At 42.4% G+C, this 26,781-nt stretch overlaps 1 protein-coding gene across 1 annotated transcript in view; it reads right to left on the bottom strand.

Annotated features, from left to right (window-relative positions):
- The window catches only part of CFAP46 (cilia and flagella associated protein 46), a 155,567-nt gene that overhangs the window by 73,269 nt on the left and 55,517 nt on the right, over positions 1-26,781 (bottom strand). Inside the window, exons 20-28 of the mRNA XM_045025832.1 lie at positions 24,485-24,697; positions 22,890-23,109; positions 22,449-22,598; positions 21,597-21,701; positions 14,501-14,682; positions 10,972-11,103; positions 9,324-9,489; positions 366-450; positions 122-260 (exon numbers count right to left, since the gene is read on the bottom strand). Of these exons, the coding sequence (XP_044881767.1) occupies positions 122-260; positions 366-450; positions 9,324-9,489; positions 10,972-11,103; positions 14,501-14,682; positions 21,597-21,701; positions 22,449-22,598; positions 22,890-23,109; positions 24,485-24,697 (1,392 nt within the window). The remainder of the gene's footprint in view (positions 1-121; positions 261-365; positions 451-9,323; positions 9,490-10,971; positions 11,104-14,500; positions 14,683-21,596; positions 21,702-22,448; positions 22,599-22,889; positions 23,110-24,484; positions 24,698-26,781) is intronic.

Below are 26,781 nucleotides of genomic sequence, written 5' to 3'. Positions count from 1 at the left end.
GCAACCTCTATACTATTTTATTAATGTAAAATATATATTCAAACGTCGTCCATATTTTTATATTTCTCAAGAGTCAGGACGCTTAAAATGTTTTAGTAAAAAAAGAGATCAACCAACTTACAGTCTATGTTTAGTTCGAGGCAGAACTTGAATGGCTTCATCTAACACTTTGAGCCCTGTCTCCCAATCACTTTTATCAGCATACATGTGGAATAACAACCCATACAGGGATGTTCTTAATGTCAGATCCTCTTCAGTACCTTTGAAATACATTCAAACGATATATTAACGTGGTGAAATTAGTGCAGCCATCTCACAGAAATATTAGACTATTCATTTTTGCATGACAAGAATAAAATACATGCCTGGGAGAAAATGACCTTCTGATGATCCACTACTTTGAAAATCCTTTGCAGGCCACTGATGAAGCTGCAACATATTTTCTGTTCCCTAAAAAGAAAGAAAGGAAAAAAAAAAGTAGTGCATACATTTTTGTGAGCACAACTCTTCAAGCTCTGTATTGTTTTCCATATATAAATAGGATAAATTCAATTATAATATTTAAACTATTAATACACTAAGAGTAATAATAATTAGAGAGGTTGATTATGTCAGTTAATAAGCCTATGGGAGTTGAAAACTAAAACTATTTTCCTCCAAATCAATGTTTCTAATGGCATAGCGTATTACACAATTGCACTGATTAATACAATGAGGTACATCATACATTCCCATATCATAATGTTGCTTGAGGTAACTAGATGTTGTCAGTCTTGTCCTTGCTTAGCTGGCTTTAGTTGTGTAACTGGATAACCACAGATATCACAGAATTAAGGGATTTTTGGATGGATTTTTTTTATCTTGTTTCCAGTGTGACCAACCCCAAAGATAATATTCTTTAAGCACCTGGCTGTTTCCACATGCAAACCCCAAAGGTATGGTTCTGCTGGTATACAGACCACAAATTACATAGGGACTAAACTAGTAAATTCTCTAAACTAGAGTTATAGCTATTGGATAACTGATCAGTTTCGGACAGGCCAACATGTCTTCCTAGAAGTGATGGAATCTCTAGGTTTTACACTGAGAGTTGAGGAGAACACCAACATAGCTCACAGTAAACAGGACACTGTTTTTTTAAAGCTCTTAGTCCTTAGCAGAGTTGATCCTTATCCTCAAATTTTGTTTTGATTCAGATACCACTCACCTTTCCAGGATGGTACACATCTTAAACCAGCTGCCAACTGTGCCTTTGCAGTGTTGTATCACTGTATTACCCTGCCCACCTGACATTCATTTTAGGATCACAGGAACTACTATACTGAATCAGTATACACAAATTGTTAGCATACACCATTTTCTGTCTCTGATAGTAGCCAGTACAATATGCTTCAAAGAAATCCTGAAATGGACATCTATGGACTGACCTGCCTGTAAGGGCAACTAACCACTATCACTCTGTGGCTGGCATATACTCTGAAGCATGAGGGTTTATAACCTTTCTTTAAAAAAGGGTTTGTTCTGTCTAATGCATATGTGTGGATGTTTTCATAATGCACATAAATGTTTAAATCTTTTTTATGACTCCTATTAAGGTTTTAGTCCAAATTATATCTTCTGACAATAAGTTCCATGAGTTAATTCTTGTCGTATAAAAAAGCATTTCCTCTTATCACTTTTAAATTTCTTGTCTTGTTAAGCTCTGTAAATAACCAGACCCTTAGCAAATAGTGTCTAGTGGCAGTAGCTACTGTGACGGGGCAAGGCCAGATGGCTATAGAAAAGTAGTGGGAGATAGATATATTAGCCCCAGGTTAAACAAATCCCTGGTACCAGGATAAGTAAATGGCAGCTGCTCCAGGTCAATTAAGACACATAGGGCCAATTAAGAGGTTTCCAGACGGCAGGGAGGATGCTAGGTTGATTGGGACACCAGAAGCCAGTCAGGGGCTGGCTGAAACCAGTTAAAAGCCTCCCAGTTAGTCAGGTGGGCGTGCATGTCAGGAGCTGTGAGAAGTTGTGCTGTTGGAGAGACTGAGCTGTACACACCATATTAGGCACAAGGAAGGAGGCCCTGAGGTAAGGGTGAAGTGGAGCTTGAGGAAGTGGGGGCTGCTGTGGGGAAGTAGCCCAGGGAATTGTATGTGTCCTGTTCCTAAAAGGTCAGCTACCATAGTTGATACTATTAGGGTCTCTAGGCTGGAGCCCGGAGTAGAGGGCAGGCCCAGGCTCCCCCTCTTTGGCCCCCTGATTAATCACTGAGACTAGGAGACAACAGAGACTGTGCAAGGGAGGATAGCTTCTCCTCACCTCACTGGCTGGCTTATGATGAAAATGGCTCAGCAGACTGTGATCCTTGTCTCTAGAGAGAGAAGGGTTAAGTGGAGGGTCACAGTGAGCCTCTAAGGCTAGCGAAATCTGTCAGGAAACGTAGGACCCAGGGAGACAGGGACAGAGCTTTGTCACACCACTTTATCTATAAGCCATCAAAACTCTTAAGTTTACAACTGTTCACATCATTATACTTTCAAGTACAGAGTAACACTGATCAATTTTGTCTTCTAATCACTTTGAAACAGCAGACCAGTCATCACACTTCTGATTACTAATGATTTATACATTACTTGGGGAGGAAATAAAATTCAGTTCTTTGTTCTTTATTATACACTCTGTTACTACATGATCGAAGATACAGCCTGAAATTGAAATGGAACACTCTGGTATTACTGAGCCTGAATGCAAAAGACATGAACAAGATTTTAAAGGCCTGATGCAAAACCCATTGACGTGAAAGGAAAGACTTCAATGAGAAATGTATTAGTTTTCTAAAGAGAGAATTCTAAAAACTTGAAGTACAAAAAGAAAAGAAAAATGTCTCAATAAATAGATGGTTATGTTTCAATATGACAGTGTGCACATATCAGGAAATGATCTGGTGTTCCCTTCTGGCCTTAAACTCCATGGCTCTATGAGATTTGAAGAAAATTAATGTGATACTGTCTATTATGCAGCAAGTATTTCCTATCTACCTATCTACTAGATGGCATTTAGAAAGGTGCCTATTTCCACATTGTGTAAAGGGTTTTACTGAAAAGGTTTAAAAAGTATTTCATTTTATTATTGACTCTTAACACCCTTTCAGTTATAGTTTTCCCCTCAAAACTGCTGAATATTTTGTTGAATACCAGCCCCCATTGAAGAAAGTATGTTCAATAAAAACTCTTTCAGGCAGGTGGAAGAGAAATCAGATATTTTGCAGTTCTGAGGAAAAAACTCGTAACTCTTGTTCTTCGAGATGTGTTGTTCATGTCCATTCCAATCAGGTGTGTGTGTGCCACGTGCATGCCAGCTGGAAGATTTTTCCCTTAGCAGCATCCGTAGGGTCAGCCTGGGTGACCACTGGAGTCGTGCCTTCATGGCGCCCAATATAGGGCCCTGCCGACCCGCCACCCCCTTAGTTCCTTCTTGCTGGCTACTCAGACAGGGGGGTAGGAGGGTGGGTATTGGAACGGACATGAACAACACATCTCGAAGAACAACAGTTACGAGAAGGTGAGTAACCATTTTTTCTTCTTCAAGTGCTTGTTCATGTCCATTCCAAAGGACGTATCATCTCTGGCTTGCTGGGTGATTGCATAGTGCGTGGTGAAAGTGTGTATGGAGAACCACGTTGCTGTTCTGCAGATTTCCTGTGTGGGAACCTGGAGCAAGAATGTCGCTGAGGAGGCATAAGCCCTGGTGGAGTGCGCGGTGACTGAAGGAGCAGGCACCTTTGCCAAGCTATAGCATTCCTGAATGCATTACGTGATCCATGACGAGATACGCTAAGAGGAGACAGGAAGACCTTTAATTCTGTCTGCCACTGCCATGAATAATTGGACGTACCTTCGGAACGGTTTCGTTCTCTTGATGTAGAAGGCTAGTGCTCTGCAGACATCCAATGAGTGAAGCCTCTGCTCCCCGGTGCTGGAGTGCAGCTTAGGGGTAGAATACAGGGTGGAAGATGTCCTGGTTGATGTGAAATTGGGAGACAACCTTTGAGAGAAAAGCTGGGTGAGGCCTGAGCTGAACCTTGTCCTTATGGAATACTGTGTTAGGGCCCTGAACTCAGACACCCTCCTAGCTGAGGTTATTGCTACCTGAAATGCCACCTTGTATGACAGAGAAAGCAGGGAGCACATCACCAAGGGCTCAAATGGCGGTCCCATAAATCTGGAAAGGACCAAATTGAGGTCCCAAGCTGGGATAGGCTGTCAGACTTGTGGGTATAGTATGTCAAGACCTTTAAGGAAACAGCTGACCATCTGGTTAGCACAGACCAAACAGCCCTCTGCACCTGGGTGGAAGGCAGAGATGGCGGCCAAGTGAACCCTTATTGAGGATGCAGCAAAGAGTCCTGTGGCACCTTATAGACTAACAGACGTATTGGAGCATGAGCTTTTGTGGGTGAATACCCACTTCGTCGGATGCATGTGAAGTGGGTATTCACCCACGAAAGCTCATGCTCCAATACGTCTGTTAGTCTATAAGGTGCCACAGGATTCTTTGCTGCTTTTACAGATCTGCTTTTACAGATCCAGACTAACACGGCTACCCCTCTGATACTTATTGAGGACATGGACAGTCCCTGCTGCTTGAGATGGAGAAGATAGTCCAGTAAAAATGGCACCATGGCAAGCGTTGGGGACGGAATGTGCTGCATCGACCAGATTGAAAATCTATTTCACTTGATGGAGCCCAGGCTGTAACTCAGGAAGGAGCAGAATCGCTGACATTTCCTGTTCTGTCGCATAGCGAACAAGTATATCTGGGAAAGCCCCACCGATGGAAGATTGAGTTTATTACGTCCGGGCGAAGGGACCACTTGGGGACATGAAACTACCTGCTGAGATGGTCCGCCAGCTCGTTCTGTATTTCAGGGAGGTACGATGCTTGCAGGTGTATCGAGTGCTCTACACAGAAGTCCCACAGTATGAGGGCTTCCTGGCACAGGACACCCCCGTTTGTTGATATAAAACATTGCAATAGTGTTGTCTGTCATGACTGATACACATCTCCCTGCTCAGTGAGCTCTGAAAGTCTGACATGCCAGGCACACCACTCTCAGCTCTCTGACATTGATGTGTAGAGCAAGATCCGCCTGAGACCAGAGGCCTTCTGTTCTGAGGTCTCCGAAATGTGCCCCCCAGCCCAAGTCTGATGAGTCTGTCACTAACGAGAGTGATGGTTGAGGGCTGGTGAAGGGGACCCCTGCACCTACTACCTGTGGGTCGAGCCACCAGAGGAGGGAGTCGAGTACCGGGCGAGGCAGGGTTATGATCCTGTCCAAACTGTCCTGGACTGGCCGATACACTGACATTAGCCATGACTGAAGTGGTCGAAGTCTGGGTCTGGCATGCTGTAATATGTAGGTACAAGCCACCATGTATCCCAGGAGCTTCAGGCAAGTCCTTGCTGTAGTGGTGGGGAACTGCCTGAGACCTTGTATGATGTCACCCAGGGACCAAAACCTTGCTTCCAGGAGGTATGTCCTGGCTTGTGTTGAGTCTAGTACTGCCCATATAAACTATATTCTCTGAACAGGGGAGCCGTCAAGGTACGGGAAAACCTGTACATGCCGCTTGCGCAGGAATGCAGCCACAACTGCCATGCACTTGGTGAACACTCAAGGAGCCGGACAGGCCAAAAGGGAGGACTGTGAACTGATAATGGTTGTTGTTCACCACAAACCTGAGGTATTTTCTTTGGGACGGTGTGATTGTTATGTGAAAGTTCGCGTCCTTCCAGTCAAGGGTGGCATACCAGTCTCCTGGATCCAATGAGGGGATAATAGAGGCCAAAGAGACCATGCGGAACTTGAGCTTCGTCACAAATTTGTTGAGTTCTCACAGGTCTAGGATGGGCCAGAACCCATTCTTGTCTTTCGGTATTAGGAAATACCGGGAATAAAAACCCTTGCCCCTTTGCTCCTGAGGAACCTCTTCCACTGCTACCAGTGAGAGGAGCGAGTGCATCTCCTGTATAAGGATTTGCTCGTGAGAGGGGTCCCTGAAGAGGGATGGGGAAGGGGGTTGGAAGGACAGGAGGGCACAGAATTGGATGGAGTATCCCCTCTCTACGATGAGGAGTACACAGCAGTCCAAAGTGCTATGGGACCATGCTCAGTAGAAAGGGGATAGTCAGGACAAAAAGGTAAGGTGGGATAGATCTAGTTCTTGTACTGGTGTGCCGTCCTCAACCGTACCCTCAAAAGGCTGGTCTGGGGCCAGGAGGTCGCTTGGGCTGGCCAGAGCCCTGGCCCGAGGATGGGTGGGGTCTTTTCCTGCCACTCCTATTCTTTCTCCGAGGAGCATCCTGCTGGTTCTGCAGTTGGTAGAACAGTGAGGGAGGCTGCGGCTGGAAGTGCCTGCACTGACTGACAGGAGTGTGGAGGCCCCAGGACTTGAGGGTGGCTCTTGAGTCCTTTAGACTGTGGAGTCTTTTATCTGTTTTATCGGAAAAGAGGGCCAAACCCTTGAAGGGGAGGTCCTGGATGGTTTGTTGGACCTCGTAGGGAGGACCAGAGACCTGCAACCAGGAACTCCTCCTCATTGCAACCCCTGTGGCCATTGCACGGGAGGCTGCATCTGCCGTGTCCAATATGGCCTGTAGATAAGCTGAGACTCCTGCGACAGCAGCTCAGCAAACTTGGCCATTGGGCCGCAGGTGTTATGTGAGTATCTGCTAACGATGGCCTGCTGGTTTGATATGCAGAGCTGCAACTCCCACAGTGGAGTGATCTTTCTCCCAAAAAGGTCTAGTCTTTTAGCATCCCTATTTTTAGGGGAGGGTCCCTGGTAGCCCTGGTGCTCACGCTGGTTAGCTGCATCAACCACCAGGGAATCGGGACGTGGGTGGGTGGGTATATAGGTGCTTGTATCCCTTTGAAGAGACAAAGTACTGCCTCTCTTTTCTCTGGGGCATAGGGGGCAGAGAGGCCAGGGTCTGCCACAAGGTCTTTGTGGTCTCGGTAATAGTCTTTATTAACGGCAAGGCAATACGAGAGGATCTGGAGGGGGTGAGGATGTCAACCATCGGATCGGTGTCCTCTACCATCTCCCCAGCCTGGATCCCCAGATTCTGGGCCACCCATCGTAGTTGTTGCAGGACCCTGTTGTCCTCCAAGGCCAGGGCTGTCTATGTCCCTGCCACGGTTTAATCTGGGGGAGGATGAGGAGGAAAGACCTGACAATGGGTTCTGCTCACTCCCCTCACGCGGCACTCAGTACTGCTGTGCTGCCAGGTCCATAGCCTGTGGTGCCGGGGCCGCTGGAATCGTGATAATCAATGCTGATGCCAGCAGTGCCGAGGTTGCCGACTCTGGCGGTGCTGAGGTCACCGATACCAGTGGTGCCAAGACTGCGGCTGCCGGCAATGCTGATATCGGAGAAGTCGGGGCTGGCACCACAGGCAAAGGTAAGGGTGTTGGTGGCGCTGCTGCCAGCAGTGCCGATTGTGCTTGCGGAGGGACAAAGGACGCTGATGACACCGATATGGACCTGGACCTTGACCCTTAGATTAGTCCCTGGCTCTGATGATTTGCCCAGGGTGTCCAGAAGGACCACTGACTCGAAGGTTGCCACTGAGATGGTCACGGTGCCAGATAGGGCTGGTGGTCATGGCGGGACCTGGATCTTCTGTTCCTGGTCCTATCAGAGTGGTAGGATTCCAACTCCGAGGTCTCAGAGAAGGAGGACCACAGAGGAGTGGTACTCTGCGGTGCTGGCAAGCGGTGCCGAGAAACAGGGGACTGATGCGGTTCCCCCACATGGTGGACCATGCCTGGGAGAGGCATGCTGGAAATGGGGATCAGCGCACCATCATCGCTGGCTTGCTCCTTGATGGGAACGGGGACCGGGTGGTCACTGGCGACTGGTCTCTTCTCTGCGGGGAGAACGGCACCGTGAGACGCATAAGGTTCTGAGCCGCCTTGAATGCCTCTGGAGTTGATGGGAGCTGGAGCTACCTGCCATGTCAGTCCAGACAGCAATGAGGGTTTGGACTCAACTGGACCCCAGGATGGGGGCAGGAGATGACGAGACTCTGGGAGGTAGAAGAGCCAAGGTGACATGGCCCAAATTGGGTCTCCCTGCCGCAGGCTCCTTGAGCTTGGAGGGGGGAGAGCGACCCTCTCTGGCCTCTTCTTTTTGTGGGGCACCGGGAACTGAGACCGGTGCCTCACAGAAGACTGTCTATGGGCGGAGCCGTGACTCCTTGGGGTCCTTCCTCAGCACCAGCTCACACACCATTGGTGCCGGAGCACTGCGCACCAACGAGGAGATGCTGGGCGTGGGTTCTGCTGACCCCGGGTTGGATTGTGGGCAGAGTGCTGCCTCCATTAGAAGGATCTTGAGTCTTTGATCTCGGTCCTAGGACGGAACACTTTCTTCTCCTTCTGGTGGCTCTCCTCAAGACACCGCAGACAGGAGGAGGGTGGGTCACTCTTAGGCATAAACTTTCCACAGTCCTCACAGAGCTTGAACCCTGGGGACCGGGGCATACACCGGAACCGGGAAAGCGTTGGTGGGGAGACGACCCCAAAAGGAAACTTAAGAACTACTACTACTAACTAACTAACACTAGAAACTACTACAAACTATAAACATGAAGAGTGGACACTGCCGCGCTTGCAATGCAAGAGCAACAGCTTGTTCCAGCTAGCCGTCACCAGCGGTAAGAAGGAACTAAGGGGGTGGCAGGTCGGCAGGGCCCTATATTTGGCACCATGAAGGTGTGACTCCAATGGGCGCCCAGGCCAACCCAGCAAATGTTGCTAACGGAAAAATCTTCTGGCTGGTGTACACGCGGCACGCACACACCTGATTGGAATGGACATGAACAAGCACTTGAAGAAGAACCTCTGTTTGCTGGAGATTTTCTTTGAATATATGTCCTGTAGATCAAGAGCAATATGACCTACTATCACCACCAATCTGCAAGTTACTGGCTGATTTTTCCCGTATTTTCTTATATTTTCTATTAATACCATTTTGTAAGCTTCAGAAAGGGACACCTGAAAGTCGTAAATTGCAGGAAATCTTTTTGAAGAAAACAGTTCCAGTTGAGAGGCTATTGATGAGGTGGGTTGACGTGTGCAGATGAGAGAGAATGTAAGTGCTCATAAAAGGTGCTAGACTGATAAACTTGGAGTTTTCTCTCCTCCGGCCACAAAGAAAATCCTGAAGTAAATATCCATAGTTTCAAAGTAAAGCAAAATTATGCTTCAAAATCACAACTGGTCAATAAATTCTACTAAAATGTTGCTACTTATTAGATAATCTTACCTGTTTAATTTTAGATTCTGCTTTAATGATGTTTTTGAGAATTGTTTCTGTGGGCTCTTTAAGCTGTTCTCTGTCTAGTGGAGAACCTATAAAAGGTAAACATGCATTCCAGAAGTGTCTAGCTGCCAGCATTACAAGGGTACAGTTTCCTGTTTCACCTGCATATCTGAGGGAGAAAAGCATGATTAAACTGAGAAAACAGTGCCATTCATGCTAAACTGCATGTTGTAGTCAATGTCTGCTAAGCATAACCATTAAACCACCCAACTCAGCTCCCTTTGTGTCCTAATCAGGATTTATATATGTCCCCCTCATATAAGGGGCTTTTGAATTAACCCACTATAGAAAACATTTTCCATTTTGGGTAATGAATATGTTCACACTCACAAACAGCAGCAGTAAGAAATAATTAAAAAAATATACTTTGTGATACCAGTAACATCTATGTGTTACTTGTAACCCATTTGAAGATTCGTTATTCCTAAAACTGTTGAAATTGTACTTAGGACTCATAATAAAACGCTCTATTTTTAAACTATTGTGTTTTGTCTCCCAACCATGTTAATTTCTCATTACAGTATCATTTAAAAAAAATAACCCTTAAGCTAATATGTGGTTTCACACAGTATGATGAAGTACCAAAGTAATATGAGGACACAACTTCAATGTCTCTAGTTCCGTACAAGAACGGTTTCTGTGACAGTATTCCATACAATTGCTATTTTTGTGTCCTGAAGTTAATAATTCTCTCCCAGGTGTGGTACCATGCCATCTTTCTACTCAGTGGCTTAAATCCCATCATCTAGCTGTAAATGGGAATCTTCTGAAATACCAGACTGTTACTAGATGATGATGCCTAAGGCTTGCTCATTATACTTACCAGAATGGTCATGGTGTCTGATAAAGTTATGCAATTTTAGCATTTTTTAAAACTCTGTATTTCCCTTCATATAACTTGTCACTGGATTTATTATTATAGCCAATGTTTTGCAAACAATATTTCTTGCTTCCCTCTTAGAATCGCTGTCCAGCTATGCCCAACTCAGTACAGAATACTCGATTATTTATGAAGAAGTCTCTGTTCATCATTTGCATTTAAAGGAGCACAGAATTGTTTGCTTTAACTGGATATCCCCTAATGATTCTGTTACACTATTTCCTCGTACTTAACTTATCACACACTTTTTAAAAAGAGCTGGACTATTGGAAGTCTCAGGTTAGACCTTCGGATTCTCATCTATCAGAAATTCAAATCCTATCTACTTTTGACTGCTAGTGGGACCAATTATTTTTGTTTGGAAGACTGATATTTTTTACTGTCCCCAGTACTGCTATTTCCTATAGGTATTGGATAATTGGTTCTCCCTCAGTTTGGATCTGTGGCTTCACCTTCATTGATCAGTAGAGACTTTAAAGATACTCATTTTGAAGCTCCAGTATCCAGCTATATGGGAGACATGAGTATTCAGGATTTTTCTGAACCGGAAGATTCCACCAGATCCTTTAAGTATTTCAGCCCACAACATTTTGCACTTAAGCCACTTCTTTGAAAAGAAGAATATGTTGATCTGGTTTCAAAGTAGGAATTATATAAAAAATTAAAGCTGCATTAAATTATTCTGCTGCGCCCCATAAAAATACAACATACCTTGCACTTTGAACAAAGGCTTTCGATGCTGCTAAGCGCAAATGTTTTTTTCCAGCCAAATTTTCCATTATACTCCTCCCCTGTATACAAGCAGCAGTGCTTAACATTTCTTGTCTTGCTGTGTAATCATCTCTGCATAAAGACAAATAATTCATGATGTGTTCTAAACTTATAGAGTGAGAATGCATCCATTCCCATTGACTGATGTCTACAGTCTTTGTCTTTTACAAAATGGTGGTGTTATGGACTTTGTACTTAAAAACGTTTATTCGGTTCCTGTTAACACTATAAACTAAATTTGAAAACCTTTTTTATAATCAGTTACAACATTATGAAACTAATATGAAACAAACATTACTCTATACTTTTTATACTCTACCATTCTGGTTCTGTAAAATAATACTGTAATCATATTAGGGATAACAACATTTACATTAATTACAGAGATAAAATATGTTAGGGTTTATCACCTTACCCACAATCAAAATCCAAGTCAAACAAAATCTTAATTCAGGGCTTTTGTGATATAGCTAGCCTAAAACGTGTGTGTGTTTTTTAGAAAACAAAACAAACCAGTATGGAAAATTTGTTATCCTTCTTGTTCCTTCTGGGACTGACCTTCCCCAACTCCAAGGCTATGTCTACACTACAGCCTATGTCAGCATAACTTATGTCGCTCAGAAATGTGAATAAACCAGCTCCCTGAGCGACATAAACAGGGCCCTACCAAATTCATGGTCCATTTTTGTCAATTTCACAGTCATAGGATTTTAAAAATTGTAAATTTCATGATTTCAGCTATTTAAATCTGAAATTTCATGGTGTTATAATTGTAGGTGTCCTGACTCAAAAAGGATCGGGGTGGGGGTGGGGGGAGAGTTTGCAAGGTTATTGTGTGTGGGGAGGTTATGGTACTGCTACTCTTACTTCTGAGCTGCTGCAGGCGGCGGCGCTGCCTTCAGAGCTGGGCAGCTGGAGAGCGGTGGCTGCTGGCTGAGAGCCCAGCTCTGAAGGCAGAGCCACTGCCAGCAGCAGTGCAGAAGCAAGAATGGCAGGGCATGGTATTGACATCCTTACTTCTGCACTGCTGCCTGCAGAGCTGGGCCCTCAGTCAGCAGCTGCCACTCTCTGGCTACCAAGCTCTGAAGACAGCAGTGCAGAAGTAAGGGTGGCAATACCATACCAGGCCACCCTTACTTCTGTGCTGCTGCTGGCGGGGTGCTGCCTTCAGAGCTGGGAACTTGACCAACAACCACCTCTGTCCAGCCATCCAGCTCTGACGGCAGCGCCGAAGTAAGGGTGGCAATACCACGTCCTCCCTAGGGAGGTTGTGGAATCTGAATCATTGGAGATTTTTAAGAGCAGGTTAGACAAACACCTGTCAAGGATGGTCTAGGTAATACTTAGTCCTGCCATGAATGCATGGGACTGGAGTATATGAGGTCTCTTCCAGTCCTATGATTCTATGATTCTATAAAATACTGAAATTTGTTAGTGATAACTTTAAACTTAGGCAGCAACTTTAAACAGTAGAACTATGTACAAGGCTCCAGATGACTCCACTTCTGATCTTCTCCCTGTGAATTTACTCAGGGTGAGGTGGAATGAAGGAGAGGTCAGTTTATGGAAAGAAATAAATCAGGTAAAAATGTTCCATTCTGAGACATTTGTATCTCAAAGCTTTCAGAGAAAAAGGATTTTTGCAGGGAAAAAAAATTCTGTTGTATCTATATTATGCAAACTTTAAAAAACCAAACTGTATGCATAGAAGAGAATAAAAAGAAAAAATTTCAAAGTGAACTTACTTTTACTGCATTACCGGGTCTACCTGGCCTAGCACCTAACCTTTAGAGCAGGAGTAGGCAACCTCTGGCACGCGTGCCAAAGGCAGCATGTGAGCTGATTTTCAGTGGCACTCACACTGCCCGGGTCCTAGCCACCAGTCTGGGGGACTCTGCATTTTAATTTAGTTTTAAACGAAGCTTCTTAAATATTTTTAAAACCTTATTTACTTTACATACAACAATAGTTTAGTTATATACTATAGACTTTTAGAAAGAGACCTTCTAAAAACATTAAAATGTATTACTGGCACGCGAAACAGTAAATTCCAGTGAATAAATGAAGACTCGGCACCCCACTTCTGAAAGGCTGCCAGCCCCTGCTTTAGAGCAAAAACTATTATGCAACAATGATTATGACCACTAGAGGTTACCAGTGTTCCACAGTTCACTTTTACACTGAACAAATGAAAACTAAAGCAAAATTAAGCCCTATTTTACCCTAACGTTGCTCTTTACCATACACAAAATGAAAAATGAGTATTGTTTGCAATTATGACAAATCCTGGACTAAAGTTGTGTGTCAAAGATGAAAATATTTTATCCATTCATTGTTTTATTCAGAGAGTTGTTCTCTATCTATGATATTCAAGAGCTCTATATATTTGAATATCTCATTTTGCTGAAAGATTTGAAAAAAAAGGTAGAAAGCCAATTTCCTAGTGAATGGCTGCAGATAATAAAGAGCACATGTTTTTCCAGTTAAGGTCAGCATTTAATTATGCTCAAAATTTTCCATCCAGAATTACGTTTTTCCCTGACAGTATAAAAGCAATATTATTAACTGAGCTAATTTCATCCAGGCTTGGTCAAACCACATTTCCTTTTTGGGCTGCATATATACATCTGGGGATCTGCTTTTCTGGACGATAGGATCATATCAGCAGATCCTCAGCCTAGTGTGGAAGTTGCCTTAATCCCAGATATGAAGCCAGTTTTCAGACTGCAACTCTTTTCTCAACATTTTTATTGCACCTAGGTACTGCAACATAAATGACATATACAATAATCCAGGTCTCAACCATGGGCCTGTTGCATGACTGCAGAGGAGACTAAGGGAACATAAAAAGCCCATTTTATATGAGCTACCTCCATCTCCGTCCCCCATGTGGGAAAGAGTAGCTGCCACTGGGCTACTCCTCCTCCTACAGAAGTGGTCAGGGAATGGACGAGCAGAGATGTGGGCAGTCTTGGCACCACCTACAAACTGCATCAATTCAGTCCATGCATCAAACCCAGTGCAGTCAGGGACACAATCCTGCATAACCTGAAGGGCTAGCACAGATTACCTTCCCCTTGGAATGAAGTGAAAACAGGAACACGATTGTGAATGTTAGAGATTCCAATTGAGGTAAGCACTTAAGCACATGCTTAACTTTAAGCATATGATTCACTTCAATGGGTCTTTAGCATATGTTTACACATTTTCCTGAACTGAGTCAAGGACTCGCAATCTGCTTCCTGCATTGCCCTGTACTCAAGATGCATTGTAAATTTATAATCTAGCCCTCAATGCTCAAACAGTGCTGGAACTGCTAATCACAACAGAGTGAGTAAGAGGGAAGTTTCAGCTTTTACTCTTAAATACAGTTTATAACAATTTTGATTATATAATCACAAAAATGTACCTATCTTACTGAATGCTTTAAAGTTATTTTATGTTATAATGGAAAAATCTGTATACTTACATGTCATGTTTCTTCGCATCTGTATCATACAAAACTGCATCATCTAGTTGCAAGGTTCTTTGGGAACAAGTCATCACTATTTCATGGTCATGTGATGCATATGCAAAATGTGTAAGTCGTGTCAATGTCTGCAATTCCACTAATGGATCTGACCAGTTGCATTCTAAAGTCATTTTCACTAACTGCAAATAATAGCAAAAGAAATATGTTCTCTTATGCTATAATTTTGATTGTCAATAACTTTTCATACACAGTATGCCAAGATATGTTAAATATTTTCTAAGTCACCCAACAACTTTGTAAAGACTGAAAGAAAACAACATATATAAAGGTATGATTACATAATTCTATTTCTGTCCTTCACTTTGTACTGCCCTGTACATGATATGACTTTCTCATGATCCGTGTATAAGACAAGCCCTGATTCAAATAGCAGTTTGCAAAGCCACCATCTTTTTTCATTCAAATCCTCCTAATTCACACAAATACAAATTTTAAAAAAATGTATATATAGTAATTTAAAGTTATCCTATCTTCTCTTTGTTGGTCTTTCAGATCGCAAAATCTTTGGAACACAGCCCATCTATCTTTGCATCTTGTATAATATAAAAAACACTGTGTTTACTACACAAACAAAAGTTACTAATTACAGGCTAAGAAAAATGTGGAATGTGACCTACAGAATTAGAACTGGGAAAGAAAGGTTATTTATGATGACTATAGTGCTTGAAGAACACTGTTGGCATAGAGTCCCACTCTTGGCATATGCCTGCACTCCATGCATTGAGTCAGAATCTTCTAAAAAGAAGACATCTATTGGGGCTTGGTGCTGCATGCCAAACGGAAGGACTGAGGTTTCCAACTTTATTTTTAATTCTTTCACCTACTGGAACCTCTATTAGAGCCAAATAAGAGGAGTCAGATTTTTAAAATGGTGCATTCAACATTCTATTCTGTTTCTGAAACTAACAGAATTATCATTTGAACCTTTAGCTGGCCCTGAGAATCTGTGGGACAATTTACTCAAAGAACTATAGTTACTGATATGTAACATTTCTGCAAACAACAAGGATATTATTATATAGGCTTAGTTATGTCTAGACAGCAGCTAAGGGCAGTGATGAGCTGCCAAAATCTTAACAACTGGTTCCCTACTGGGTCTTTGGTGGCACTTTGGCGGCGGGTCCTTCAGTGCCGCAGAAGACCTGAAGCGAGTGAAGGACCTGCCACTGAAGTGCCACCGAAGACTTGGAGTGCCACCCAGTGAGTACAAGCCCCATGTGTTTTTTTACGTGTTATTTTTTAAGTCATCCCTGCTGGGGCCCCGTCAAAACTCTTTGAATTGGGCCCCACACTTCCTAAAGCCGGCCCTGCACATCGGGTTGCAAAATTGTATCAGGGGCCAGTAGGGAAGGCGGTGCCTCCCAAAACAGCCTGTCCCCCTCATCCAACCCCCACCCATGTCCTGCCCCCGACTGCCCCCCTCAGAACCTACAAGGGCAGCAAGCAACCCATCAATTCCCTCCCCCTGCTCCTTGTCCCCTGACCACCCACTCCCAAGACCCCCTCCACCCTAACTGCCCCCCAGGACGCCTCCCCACCCCCTACCCAACTCGCCCCGCTCCCTGTCTCCTGATTCCCCCGACTCCAACCACCAACACCACCACCCCAACAGACCCCTGGAACTCATGCCTACCTGACCCCCCCCCATACCCTGTCCCCTGATCGCCCCCACCAAGAACCTCCACCCCCTCCAACTGCTCCCTGCCCGGCCCCTGCCTTCTCCAACCCCTCCTCCCAGCCTCGGCCCGGCCCCCTTACCATGTGCTCAGGGCAGCATGTAAGGATGCCGCGCGGCCCGCTGGAGCTTGCAGCCCCACCCCCTTACCTTGCTGCTCAAAGCAGCAGGAGCTGCAGAGCCACCCAGAGCATTGGCGCCAGCAGCTCGGCACACTGCGGCTCTGCGGGGGGGAGGGGAGAGCGGGGGAGGGGCCGGAGACAGGACGGGAGCTCAGGCGGGCCGGAGACAGGACGGTCCCGCGGGCAAGATGTGGCCTGCGGACCGGAGTTGTTTGCCCACCCGCCCACCCCTTTAACAGCTGGTTCTACACCAGCTTCTAAATTTAACAACTGGTTCTTGCGAACTGGTGGGAACTGGCTCCAGCTCACCACTGGCTAAGGGTCTTCTTAACATATAGACCATATAACCTGAATTCCCTGGTATTTGAGTAAAGCTTAGTGAAAATTACTGAGTTGGTTGGTGGATTGGTACAGGGGAAATTTACTCAGGATTTTGGGGTATTGCAGGATCATTTTAGTTTATGAAACTGCATATGGAAGCTCAGTCATCAAGACCTAGATCTCATGAACTCTGCGGAGACTTATGGCTACTAAGAATACAATCTTTAGGGACAGTTGATACAACAAGCTATCTGCTAAAGGTTTAAATAACAATTTCATCAGATTCATAAGTGGTAAATTCCAAATCCTGAAAAAAGATTACAAATAGGTGGGAAAATATGTGCCACTGCTTTCAAAAAATCTCTTTACAGTAGGATGTAAAATATTAAAAACCCCTGTGTGACAGATATGACAACTGCTCAGTAATAACAACCATAATGTGATTAAATTTAACATCCTTTCACGGGAAAAAATGCCTAAGAAACCCACCACAACAGCATTTAACTTCAAAAACAAGGAAGCTAGTTAAAAGTAAATTAAAAGGAACTGTCAGAACAGTTAAATGCCTGCAAACTGAATGGACACTATTCTAAACCCACCCTAATAATGACTCAAACTAAACGTATACGCTCCGGGCCTGGAAAGGTACAAGCAGCCCTGGGGAGGACTGCAGTGGTAAAAGCAGCCCTAGAGAGGGCTGCAGCTCTGAAAGCTGGGCTGATTGGGAAAGCAGCCACAGCTGTAGCTGGCTTAATAAGGGCCCAGCTGGCCCTTATAAGAGGGCAGTGGGCCAAGAGCAAGAGTCTCCCTCTAGCTGAGGAGGGAGATGGACCTAACTGCCTGAGTGCTAAAGGGTACTGGAGTGAAGCAGAACTGGGGAAAGGCCAGAGGAGCTGGGGAGCTCTGGGCCAGCAACTCCCTAGGCTGCAGGGCCTTGTACAAGGCCCCTGGAGGTACTGGGTTGCAGAGAAAGGCAGCAGGTACAAAACCCCCTTGCCTGTGATGAGTGGCTTATACTGCAGTCTGCCCCAGGGAGCGGGGGCTAGTTGGTGACTGGCAGTAGCCTATGACTGAGGTGAGGCGGGGATTCCCTGGAGAGGGGAGACCTTAAGAGTGAGGGGTTACTGCCAGGGGCAAGCACCCTGGGATTGCAAGGGGCACCGAGTCCTGGGAGGGACATGGGGGCCAAGTGGCGGCAGGACACCGGCCTGCAAAGGGTGCTCCGATGGCTGGAAAAGAGCTAATTCCCAGACAACCACCAGGAATCGTCGCACCGCTACACTACCCCAAACTAAAAACAAAACAGTGAAGACCAAAAAATGCCACTACAGCTAAAAACAGAGTAAAACAGGTTGTTAGAGGCAAAAAAGCTTCCTTTAAAAATTTGAAGTCAAATAAGGAAAATAAAAATAAGTACAAACTCTGGAAAGTCAAGTGTAAAAGTATAATAAGGCAGGTGCAGAAAAATATTTGAAGAGCAACTGGCTATGGACACAAAAACTAATAACAAAGAATGTTTTAAGTACAACAGTCAGTGGGCCACTGGATGATCAAGGTGCTAAAAGAGCACTCAAGGAAGACAAGGCCATTGCAAAGAAGATAAAGTAATTCTTTGCATCAGTCTTCACTGCAGAGAATATGGAGGAGATCCCACAACCACGTCATTCTTTTTAAGTGACAAATCTGAGGAACTGTTCCAGACTGAGATGTAGAGGAGGTTTTGGAAAAACATGATAAATTAAAGAGCAATACGTCACCAGGACAAGGTGATATTCACCAAAGAGTTCTGAACTCTACTAACAGAACTACTACCTGAGGTATATAACCTATCGCTTAAATCAGCCACTGTACCAAATGACAGGAGGGTACCTAATGTAATGTCAATTTTTAAAAAAGCCACACAATTACAGGCCGGTAAGCCTAACTTCAGTACCAGGCAAACTGGATGAAACTATAGTAAAGAACAAAATGATCGGACACACATAAACATGGTATGTTGGGATAGAGTCAACAGGGCTTTTGTAAGGCGAAATCATGCCTCACCAATCTATTAGAATTCTCTGAGGGAGTCAACAAGCATGTGGACAGGGGTGTTCCAGTTGAGATAGTGTATGTGGACTTTCAGAAAGTCTTTGACAAGGTCCCTCACTAAAGGCTCTTAAGCAAACTAAACAGTCATGGGATAAGAGGGAAGGTCTTTTGGTGAATCAGTAACTGGTTAAAAGACAGGAAACAAAGAGTAGGAATAAATGGTCAGTTTTCACAATGGAGAGTAGTAAACATAAGGGTCTCCCAAAGTTTTGTGCTGGCACTTGTGTTGTTCAACACGGTCACAAAATGATCTGGAAAAAGAACTGAATAGTGAGGATGCAAAATTCCTCAAGATAGTTAAGTCCTAAGATGACTGCAAAGATTCACAAAGGAATCTCACCCAGCTGGGTGACTGTGTGACAAAATGACAAATGTAATTCAGTGCTGATAAGTGCAAAGCAATGCACACTGAAAAATGTAATCCAAACTACATATACAAAACTATAGGGTCTAAATTATCTGTTACCATTAGAAGAGATCGTGGAATCATCATGGATAGTTCCCTGAATACATCCGCTCAATCTGCAGCAGCAGTCAAAAAAGCTAACAGTTAGGAAAGGGACAGATAAGAAGACAGAAAATATCAAAAAGACACTCTATAAATCCATGGTTAACCCACCCTATGAATACTGCATACAATTCTGGTTGCCTCATCTCAAAATAGATATGTTAGAATTGGAAGAGGTACAGAGAACGGTAACAGGAATGATTAGGGATATGGACCACCTTCCATACAAGGAGAGAGAAAAAAAGAGTGGGACTGTTCAGCTTAGAAAAGAGACAACTAAGAGGGGATATGATTGAGGTCTATACAATCATGAATGGTGAGGAGAAAGCAAATAGAAAAGTGTTATTTAGCCCTTTCCATAATACAAGCACTATCAGTCACCCAATGAAATTAATAGGCAGCTGGTTTAAAACAAACAAAAGGAAGTACTTCTTCATACAACAGTCAACTATCGGAACTCACTGCCAAGGGATCTTGTGAAAGTCAAAAAAAAAGTTACAAAAATTAGATAAGTTCATGGAGAATATATCCATAAACAGCTATGAGTTGAGATGGCCAGGGACACAGCCTCATGTTTCAGGTGTCCCTAAACTTACAACTGCCAAAAGCTGGGACTAGATAACAGGTGATGGATCACTCAACATTGTCCTGTTCTGTTCATTACCTCTGAAGCATCTGGCAATGGCCACTGTCAGAAGACAGGATACTGGGCTAAATGGACCATTGGTCTGACACAGTATGGCCATTCTTATGTTCTTAATTTCTCATGGTATCCTTAAAAGACCTTATAGTACTAAGTTTATATATTATTGTGGGCTGTGATCATGTGTAACCTCTCTGGGGGCAGATGTGAGATTTGGGAATTCAAATGACTACACTGAAAATGTGCTAGACGTGTATGGACTTTGGGACAATAAGTGTTAATTGGATTTCCTGGGCAATCCCTACGGCAAGGATAATGCAAATTCCCCAACTCTCATTATTCAAAAACCAAGACTTTTGAAGCTATGCCCTGAGAAGACGGTTTGTCTGCCAATTACCTGTTACACAAGACCACGATTAAAGGCCCAAGCTGTATAAAAAAAATGGCTGATCTGCCCAGTCTGGGTTCTGGTTCTAAGATGGATATGTACTCGTGACCACAAGAAAACCCACTTGTGGCTTTTGAAAGCCGAGCATGAGGTTGGAATTGAGAGTGACCCTAGTAAGCTTTTTAGCATGCATGTAGGTTTTTTTATTGTTTTAATGTTTTCTCTGTAATGCTTCTACCTCAAGGATAAATGTGCTTGCTTATAAGGAGCTTTAAACTGCAGGCAATACACTAGTCATAGCCCTCTGAGGGAAAGCAAAGTGAAGACACAGGCCTTTTGGGCAGTCTGGCTTGGTGGGGATATCCAAGCGTACAGCAGGGAACTGTGCAGCCTTTAAGTCAGGAGGGAGAGAGATGTGGGTTTCCACCCAAAAAAGGTAATTACTGAGAGCCAGAAGCCTGAAGTCTGTGCGCTTGATGGACCATGGAGGGGGAATATAGGTGTAGATGCCCTGAAACTGGGGGATATAGGTGATACCCTGCACTGTGTATGGTATACAGCTATGACTACAAAATAGACTGACGGAACTCAAAGACAACTTTCACAGTTGGGATATAGGCCAGATTTTGTCACCCTGACTCATGCTTAGTAACTCAGTGGGGTTACATTTAGAGAATGGCACTATTCAACATGAATAATGGTGGCAAAATCTGCCCCAAAACAAACAGTCACATACTAAAGAAACTGTGCCTTCCTGAGACACAAATAATGAAAACCTCTTCATGTTCCCTTAAATGGCCACAGGTTCTATTTGTGTCCCACTCTCAAGACCTCGAGAAGTGACTAGAGAATGCTTGAGTATGTGTTGGCTTGGGTTTTTGTGCAGTATTTTCAGCACAGAGCATCTGTTAAATTGTCATCTTTGCCACAGAGATGAGTGGCCGGAAGTGTGGTCTGATGTTGAATGCATCTTTACAAGAATCTGACAGCTCCCAGCTGGTAGAATAGCAGGGGAAATCTTGCACTCCCATTATTCTTATTGTATCCATTTTCTGGTTAAATGTAGAGATATAATCTCCAGGGATGTCAATTTACTACCTGTTATGATCATTACATTAACTTTAAAAAGTTTTAAAGGAAAATAAAAACAGCATAGTTCTCCAGCAGAAATAATTTTGTATCCAACTATGCAAAACAGAGATTACAGAAAGATACCAGCAACATCTACAGTATGTAGACCTACATATTATCAAAAGTAAAAACCTAGTAAAATAAAGCTAAATACCTGAGACAAACTGGGAACAGTAAAGTCCATGAGACCCAAGCCATTACATGAGTACATTTCCAAAGCAACAAGAACTTTTGTGATTGGATTTTGTCCCTCGCCATTCTGAGAAGCAAGAAATGTTGCATTTATTCCAAACTTTATGCATATATAAACATTATAAAATAATGTAAAATCAATAAGTAGAGAAAGGATATATTTAACTATGTTTGAGAATATATATGTAGAACTCTCATTGGTATTAAAGGGTCATTTAGCTACAAGAAAAACTGTTAACCTTCTGTTTTTTATTGTGTCCCTAAAATGTAAATTGATAGTTTTTATATATTTCATTTCATTCATAACTCCTGTCAAATCAAAACTCCAATAGTTTCAATATGAAAGAGATTAGCAACTACAGAATGAATACATATGCTACAAAATTCTGAGATCATGGTTTTATTAGATATATATTTTATTTTTATGTTTTTATTTAAAACAGACATTCCCACTGAAATACATCAGCAAGAACATAAATTCAAATTAATATTATATAATGAAAATATGATATATATTTATTGAAATATGCTTGACGTCTCTTTGCATTTTTAACTCTATAAATGTATATCTTTAAATGATGGTGTAGTTATGATGTCATCATATGGCAGTTACCACTAATTATTTCTTGTAGCTAAAAACAGAAGGTAGAAATTAAACAAACTCAAGAATGTCATTTCTATACCTCATGCAAATAAGTAGTTGTCCTTTGTAATGTGTTAATGAGAACTAAATCTTATTTTCCATATTGCATTCAAAAAGTGTACATATGTTATATGTATTCATTTTTCACATACGATTTCACAGAATCTATACCTCATCATCAGTTCCAAGTTTATGCCAAATTTGTTGCTGAAGTAACTGTTTCGCTTTCACCCAGGTAGCAATGATCTGTTGTCGTACAGCAATAGGTACCAGTTCATTAGGTATGTTTCCACTTGTCAAATTCAGAGCAAATTCACAAACCTAAAATCCAAGAATAAAATAAAACTTAGAACATGAATCCATAGCCCAGCACCTGTTATGAATACAATGCATTCCTCAGAGGGTATGCTGAGAATACCACATATCAATCTATCTGTCTAACATCTCTATGAGGCAACTGAGTCAAAGGATAAAGGCTCCAATTCTCCAACTTGAGCTGTGCTCAGTAAAGAACGTGAGCGTGTGCCTATGTGTGTGTATGGTGGGGAGAGGTTTTTTCCCTCATCCAAATACAGTGGTTTGATAGGAAACAGAGCAATGAGAACTTTGTACCTCTAAGGCTGCTTTAATATCAGGGAGTCCATTTGGATCCACTGACAAAGGTTGGACAATGTTTGTTTTTTCAGGCCCCCTTATTGAGGGCCTTTTACTTTTGTCTGTTGCTGCGTCTATCTTTTTCTTCTCATCAGTTTTCAAAACTGATTTTGGAATCCAACAAAGAATTAGGCCTCGAGCCAAAGCATTACATAACATCACCAAAACAACAGTATTTCTGAAAGACAAAACAAAAAGACTAAGTGTAAGAAACATTTCCCTAGAGCAAAATAAAGATGGCACAGAAAGATGTTTAACACTTCTCTAAATTCTAAGTTTCCCTTGGAAAGCAAACTTATGAAACATTTGCAAAATAACCCTAAAGAAACACTTTCACATTGGAGAAAAAGTTAAAATATACTGAAGTTAAGTTTAGATAAATTTAGCCTTCATGTTTTTTCATAATGTTCTTTCCAAGGTGTTCTACATTAAGATCTGCCATTGCCTCCCAGAAAATATTCTATTTATGAAATGTTTTGTCAATGTATCAGTTCAAGATTTTTATTATTCCTCTACATTCTCACTTATATTAATAAGAGTATTTGCACAAAATCATTCTTGCGTCGACTCCTCTACCGTGAAATCATACTTTATCTGTAACATTGCATTAATTTCCACAACAATCAATTGTTGAGTTACAGATTAGCAACAGCTATAGCAGATATCCCCTCTGGTAAAGCACAGATGAACATCTGACTGAGGTATCTCACAGTATCTATGGTGCCCGCATAATTAACTTTTCTTTCCCTCTTAAGGTGCATTTTACATAACTACATAAGGGTCCTGGCAAAAGTGACTCCAAAACAAGAGATGATTACTGCTTCCTTGGAGTACTCACTAATCTGACAACATGAAAAAAATGTTCTTCTGTGTAGACTACTGGAGATAATATTAAGGCACATACTGTAGAAAGTGAGTACCAGAAGTAGTAAAGGGAGTTTAATTTTTTTATTTCACTTTTTGCCATAAGTCAGGCAGCCTTTTTTTCTGCCACCCGTGGTGGTGCATAGAGTATTGCTGTTAAAGCTTTCCCTCACCCCGTTTAAAATTTTACAAAGCTTTAACAGTAGTAAAAAAAATAGACCATAGTTGCTTTGATTATTAAACATTTACAATGAATATAACGTATTAAATTTGAGAGAGAGACACATCAAGTGAATACATTTCATGACATCCTGCTTTGGCAAGACAGTACAAGTAAGCTTTTCCTTTTGATTAGCCACAGTAGCCCTGCTGCTATTCCAAACTAAAAAGACCATATCAGCTTTGCATAGCCACTCTTTAATAAGGTTTAGACTGGTAGAGTGACTATCTCAGTGTTAGACTGGGGGGACTTCATTTTTAAACCAACTAATTGACTATACCTTCTCAAATATCCATGCACAAATCAAAGCAAATAAGTCCCAATCAAATAAAAACTAACAACATCTTTTTAGTGCTACTGGGATATGGCACAATGAAAAAGTGATTTACTTTTAGAATTTATTTTTAGCTTCATAAAATACTTAATAGGAAAGAGAAAGGTAATAATCAAACTCAACCATCATACTTACCCACTGTGTCCAGTATTCTTGATTGCACTGAGAAGACTCTGCAGGGACTCAACAATCTCTCGCTGTCTTCCTGAAGCTATAAGATGTTTATTGTGATTTAAGACATACACCACTGTGTTGTGAACAATCCAGGCCTCATTCAACTCTTCTCCCATTTCCGCAGCCCGCAGAAAGTTTTCCATTGCATATTGGGATAAGTGGTCTACCCAGATACTGTAAAATTAATATTAAGAAGCTATTATTCCAAAACTACAAAACCAAAATGAATATATTGTAAGAGCTAGAATTTACAAGCACTCTTGCTTGATGCAGCAAAGCATTTTTAAACATAGCGTTTCGTATGGAATTTTCTAGTGGTTTGTTTGTTTGTTTTTTAAATAAGAAATAGATGGGGGGAGGAGAGAAGAAGAAAAATCAACATAAGGAACATCAGTCTCCAGAACACTAAAACACTACTGTCATCCAAAATAATGCAAATAGTGTGTTCCATAATCCAAATCTAATGTTTTATCCCCAGGGCACCTTATAAAGTGTACATGAGTCCATGCCTCAGTCCCAGAGCTCATTACAAACTTCAGGTTAAAACTATAATTGAATATAGATTTTTAGTGTCCATTTAATTTTGCAGCACATCCCTAGCTTGCCTATCTGGATAGTTAGGTTAAAGTGCACAGGACGGCACCTCAGTGCTGCACATCTATCAAGAAGTCATAGATTTTTATGACCAGAAGAGACCATTATAATAATCTGTCTTGACCTCCTCCATAACACAAATCATAGAATCCATCCAGTAATTTCTGCATCAAGCCCATAACTACTGCACTGTCTATACAGCAGGCTCATATTACTGTTGCCTCTAGGTTGAGCACATGCATGGAAGCACATCCTGCTGACAGGTGTCGGACATAGCTAAGTGCTTGCTGCCTCATTGGTCTGGGGACAGTGGGGTGAAAAAGCTTAACTGCTCGGCATGTGTCTGGAACTGTCAAGGACATTTTGGTGCCACATGACTCACATCTTTGTATTGCCTTTCCCCCCCCCCCCTTGTGCAATATAGTTGATTGAAAATGAGGAGTAAAGGAACTGATGTAAAACTATCTTGGAACCACAGAACTTCACAGAGGGGAACAGTCCAAAATCACTTGATAGCATGAAGACGACTGTGGAGAATTCTACAGCAGCACAGTTAGCAAGTAGTTTGGAACCTGTAACAGCATACTTCTAAAAATTATTCTTTGCATAGTAGACCACAAATTACAGTATAAACACAAGTATAATCAAAATAACAAAAGGACAGATGAGTTCAATGTCAAGACAGCGGATGTACTGAAGATGTTTCTGACACCTATTGCCTATGACATAGGAAAGGAACTAAGGCTGGTTTGGGACATGGTTCCTTTCACCAAACACTCTAATCCGTGATGGGCTCTACCTGTAGCCAAATGCTCACTACTTTCTAGTTGCAATCGTGTGGCACCAAGGTGCATATATTCCTAAAAGTATCCTAAAAGGAAGTACTACCTAATCACAGAGGCTTTAAGCTTCAAATCATGATGAAATTGAATGTACGTAGAAGTATTAGCATCCCTTAGTTGGTGTGTCTTTAATTATTTCTTTTTAGGTCCTTTCATGAAAGTTTTTCTTGAGAGCATATTGAAATAAAGAAGGCCAGAAGATGCCCTCATGATTTTAATAAGGACCTATCACATCCTTTAGCTTCTTCAGGATCTATGCTAATGTATCTGAACTGAGAGTGTCCCTCCACTACATGAAGGATTGCTGAGCCACTCTGACCTTCCTGCAGCAAACCTGATACATGGTGCCAGGAACCCCCAAGCAGTATTTTCAGTGGCAAGGGTTCACAATGTCATGTCTCATGTATCAAACATATTTTTATTTAACAAATGCATGTCTCCATGACTTCTAAAACATCCCCAGTTGTTTTGGAATTCTTTGATTCATTTTTAATTAAGATTATAACATTTTTCCCCAAGTGCTTCAGGGTAATACAATAATAAAACAAATCTTTTAATTATAAAATCAGTTTTAAGGATGCACACTCCACCTATTAATCTAAAGGCATCATAACTCAAAATACAGCTAACATTTTTATACAGTGTTATATGGCCACATGGAATCTGATTGTTTGATTCATCTGACCAAAACATTTCATTGCTGTTAATTGTATTACTGCAACGCCTACAGCCCCCAACTGAAATCAGGGTCTTACTATGCTAGTGTAGACAGACAGCGTAAGACACAGTCCCTTCTGCAATAATCTAATTACACACAAGAGA

This window comes from Mauremys mutica, chromosome 7 (assembly GCF_020497125.1).
Source record: "Mauremys mutica isolate MM-2020 ecotype Southern chromosome 7, ASM2049712v1, whole genome shotgun sequence".
In the NCBI taxonomy this organism is placed as follows: Eukaryota; Metazoa; Chordata; order Testudines; family Geoemydidae; genus Mauremys; species Mauremys mutica.
Note: the sequence above shows the minus strand (reverse complement) of the source record. Positions and strands in the feature narration are given on the sequence as shown.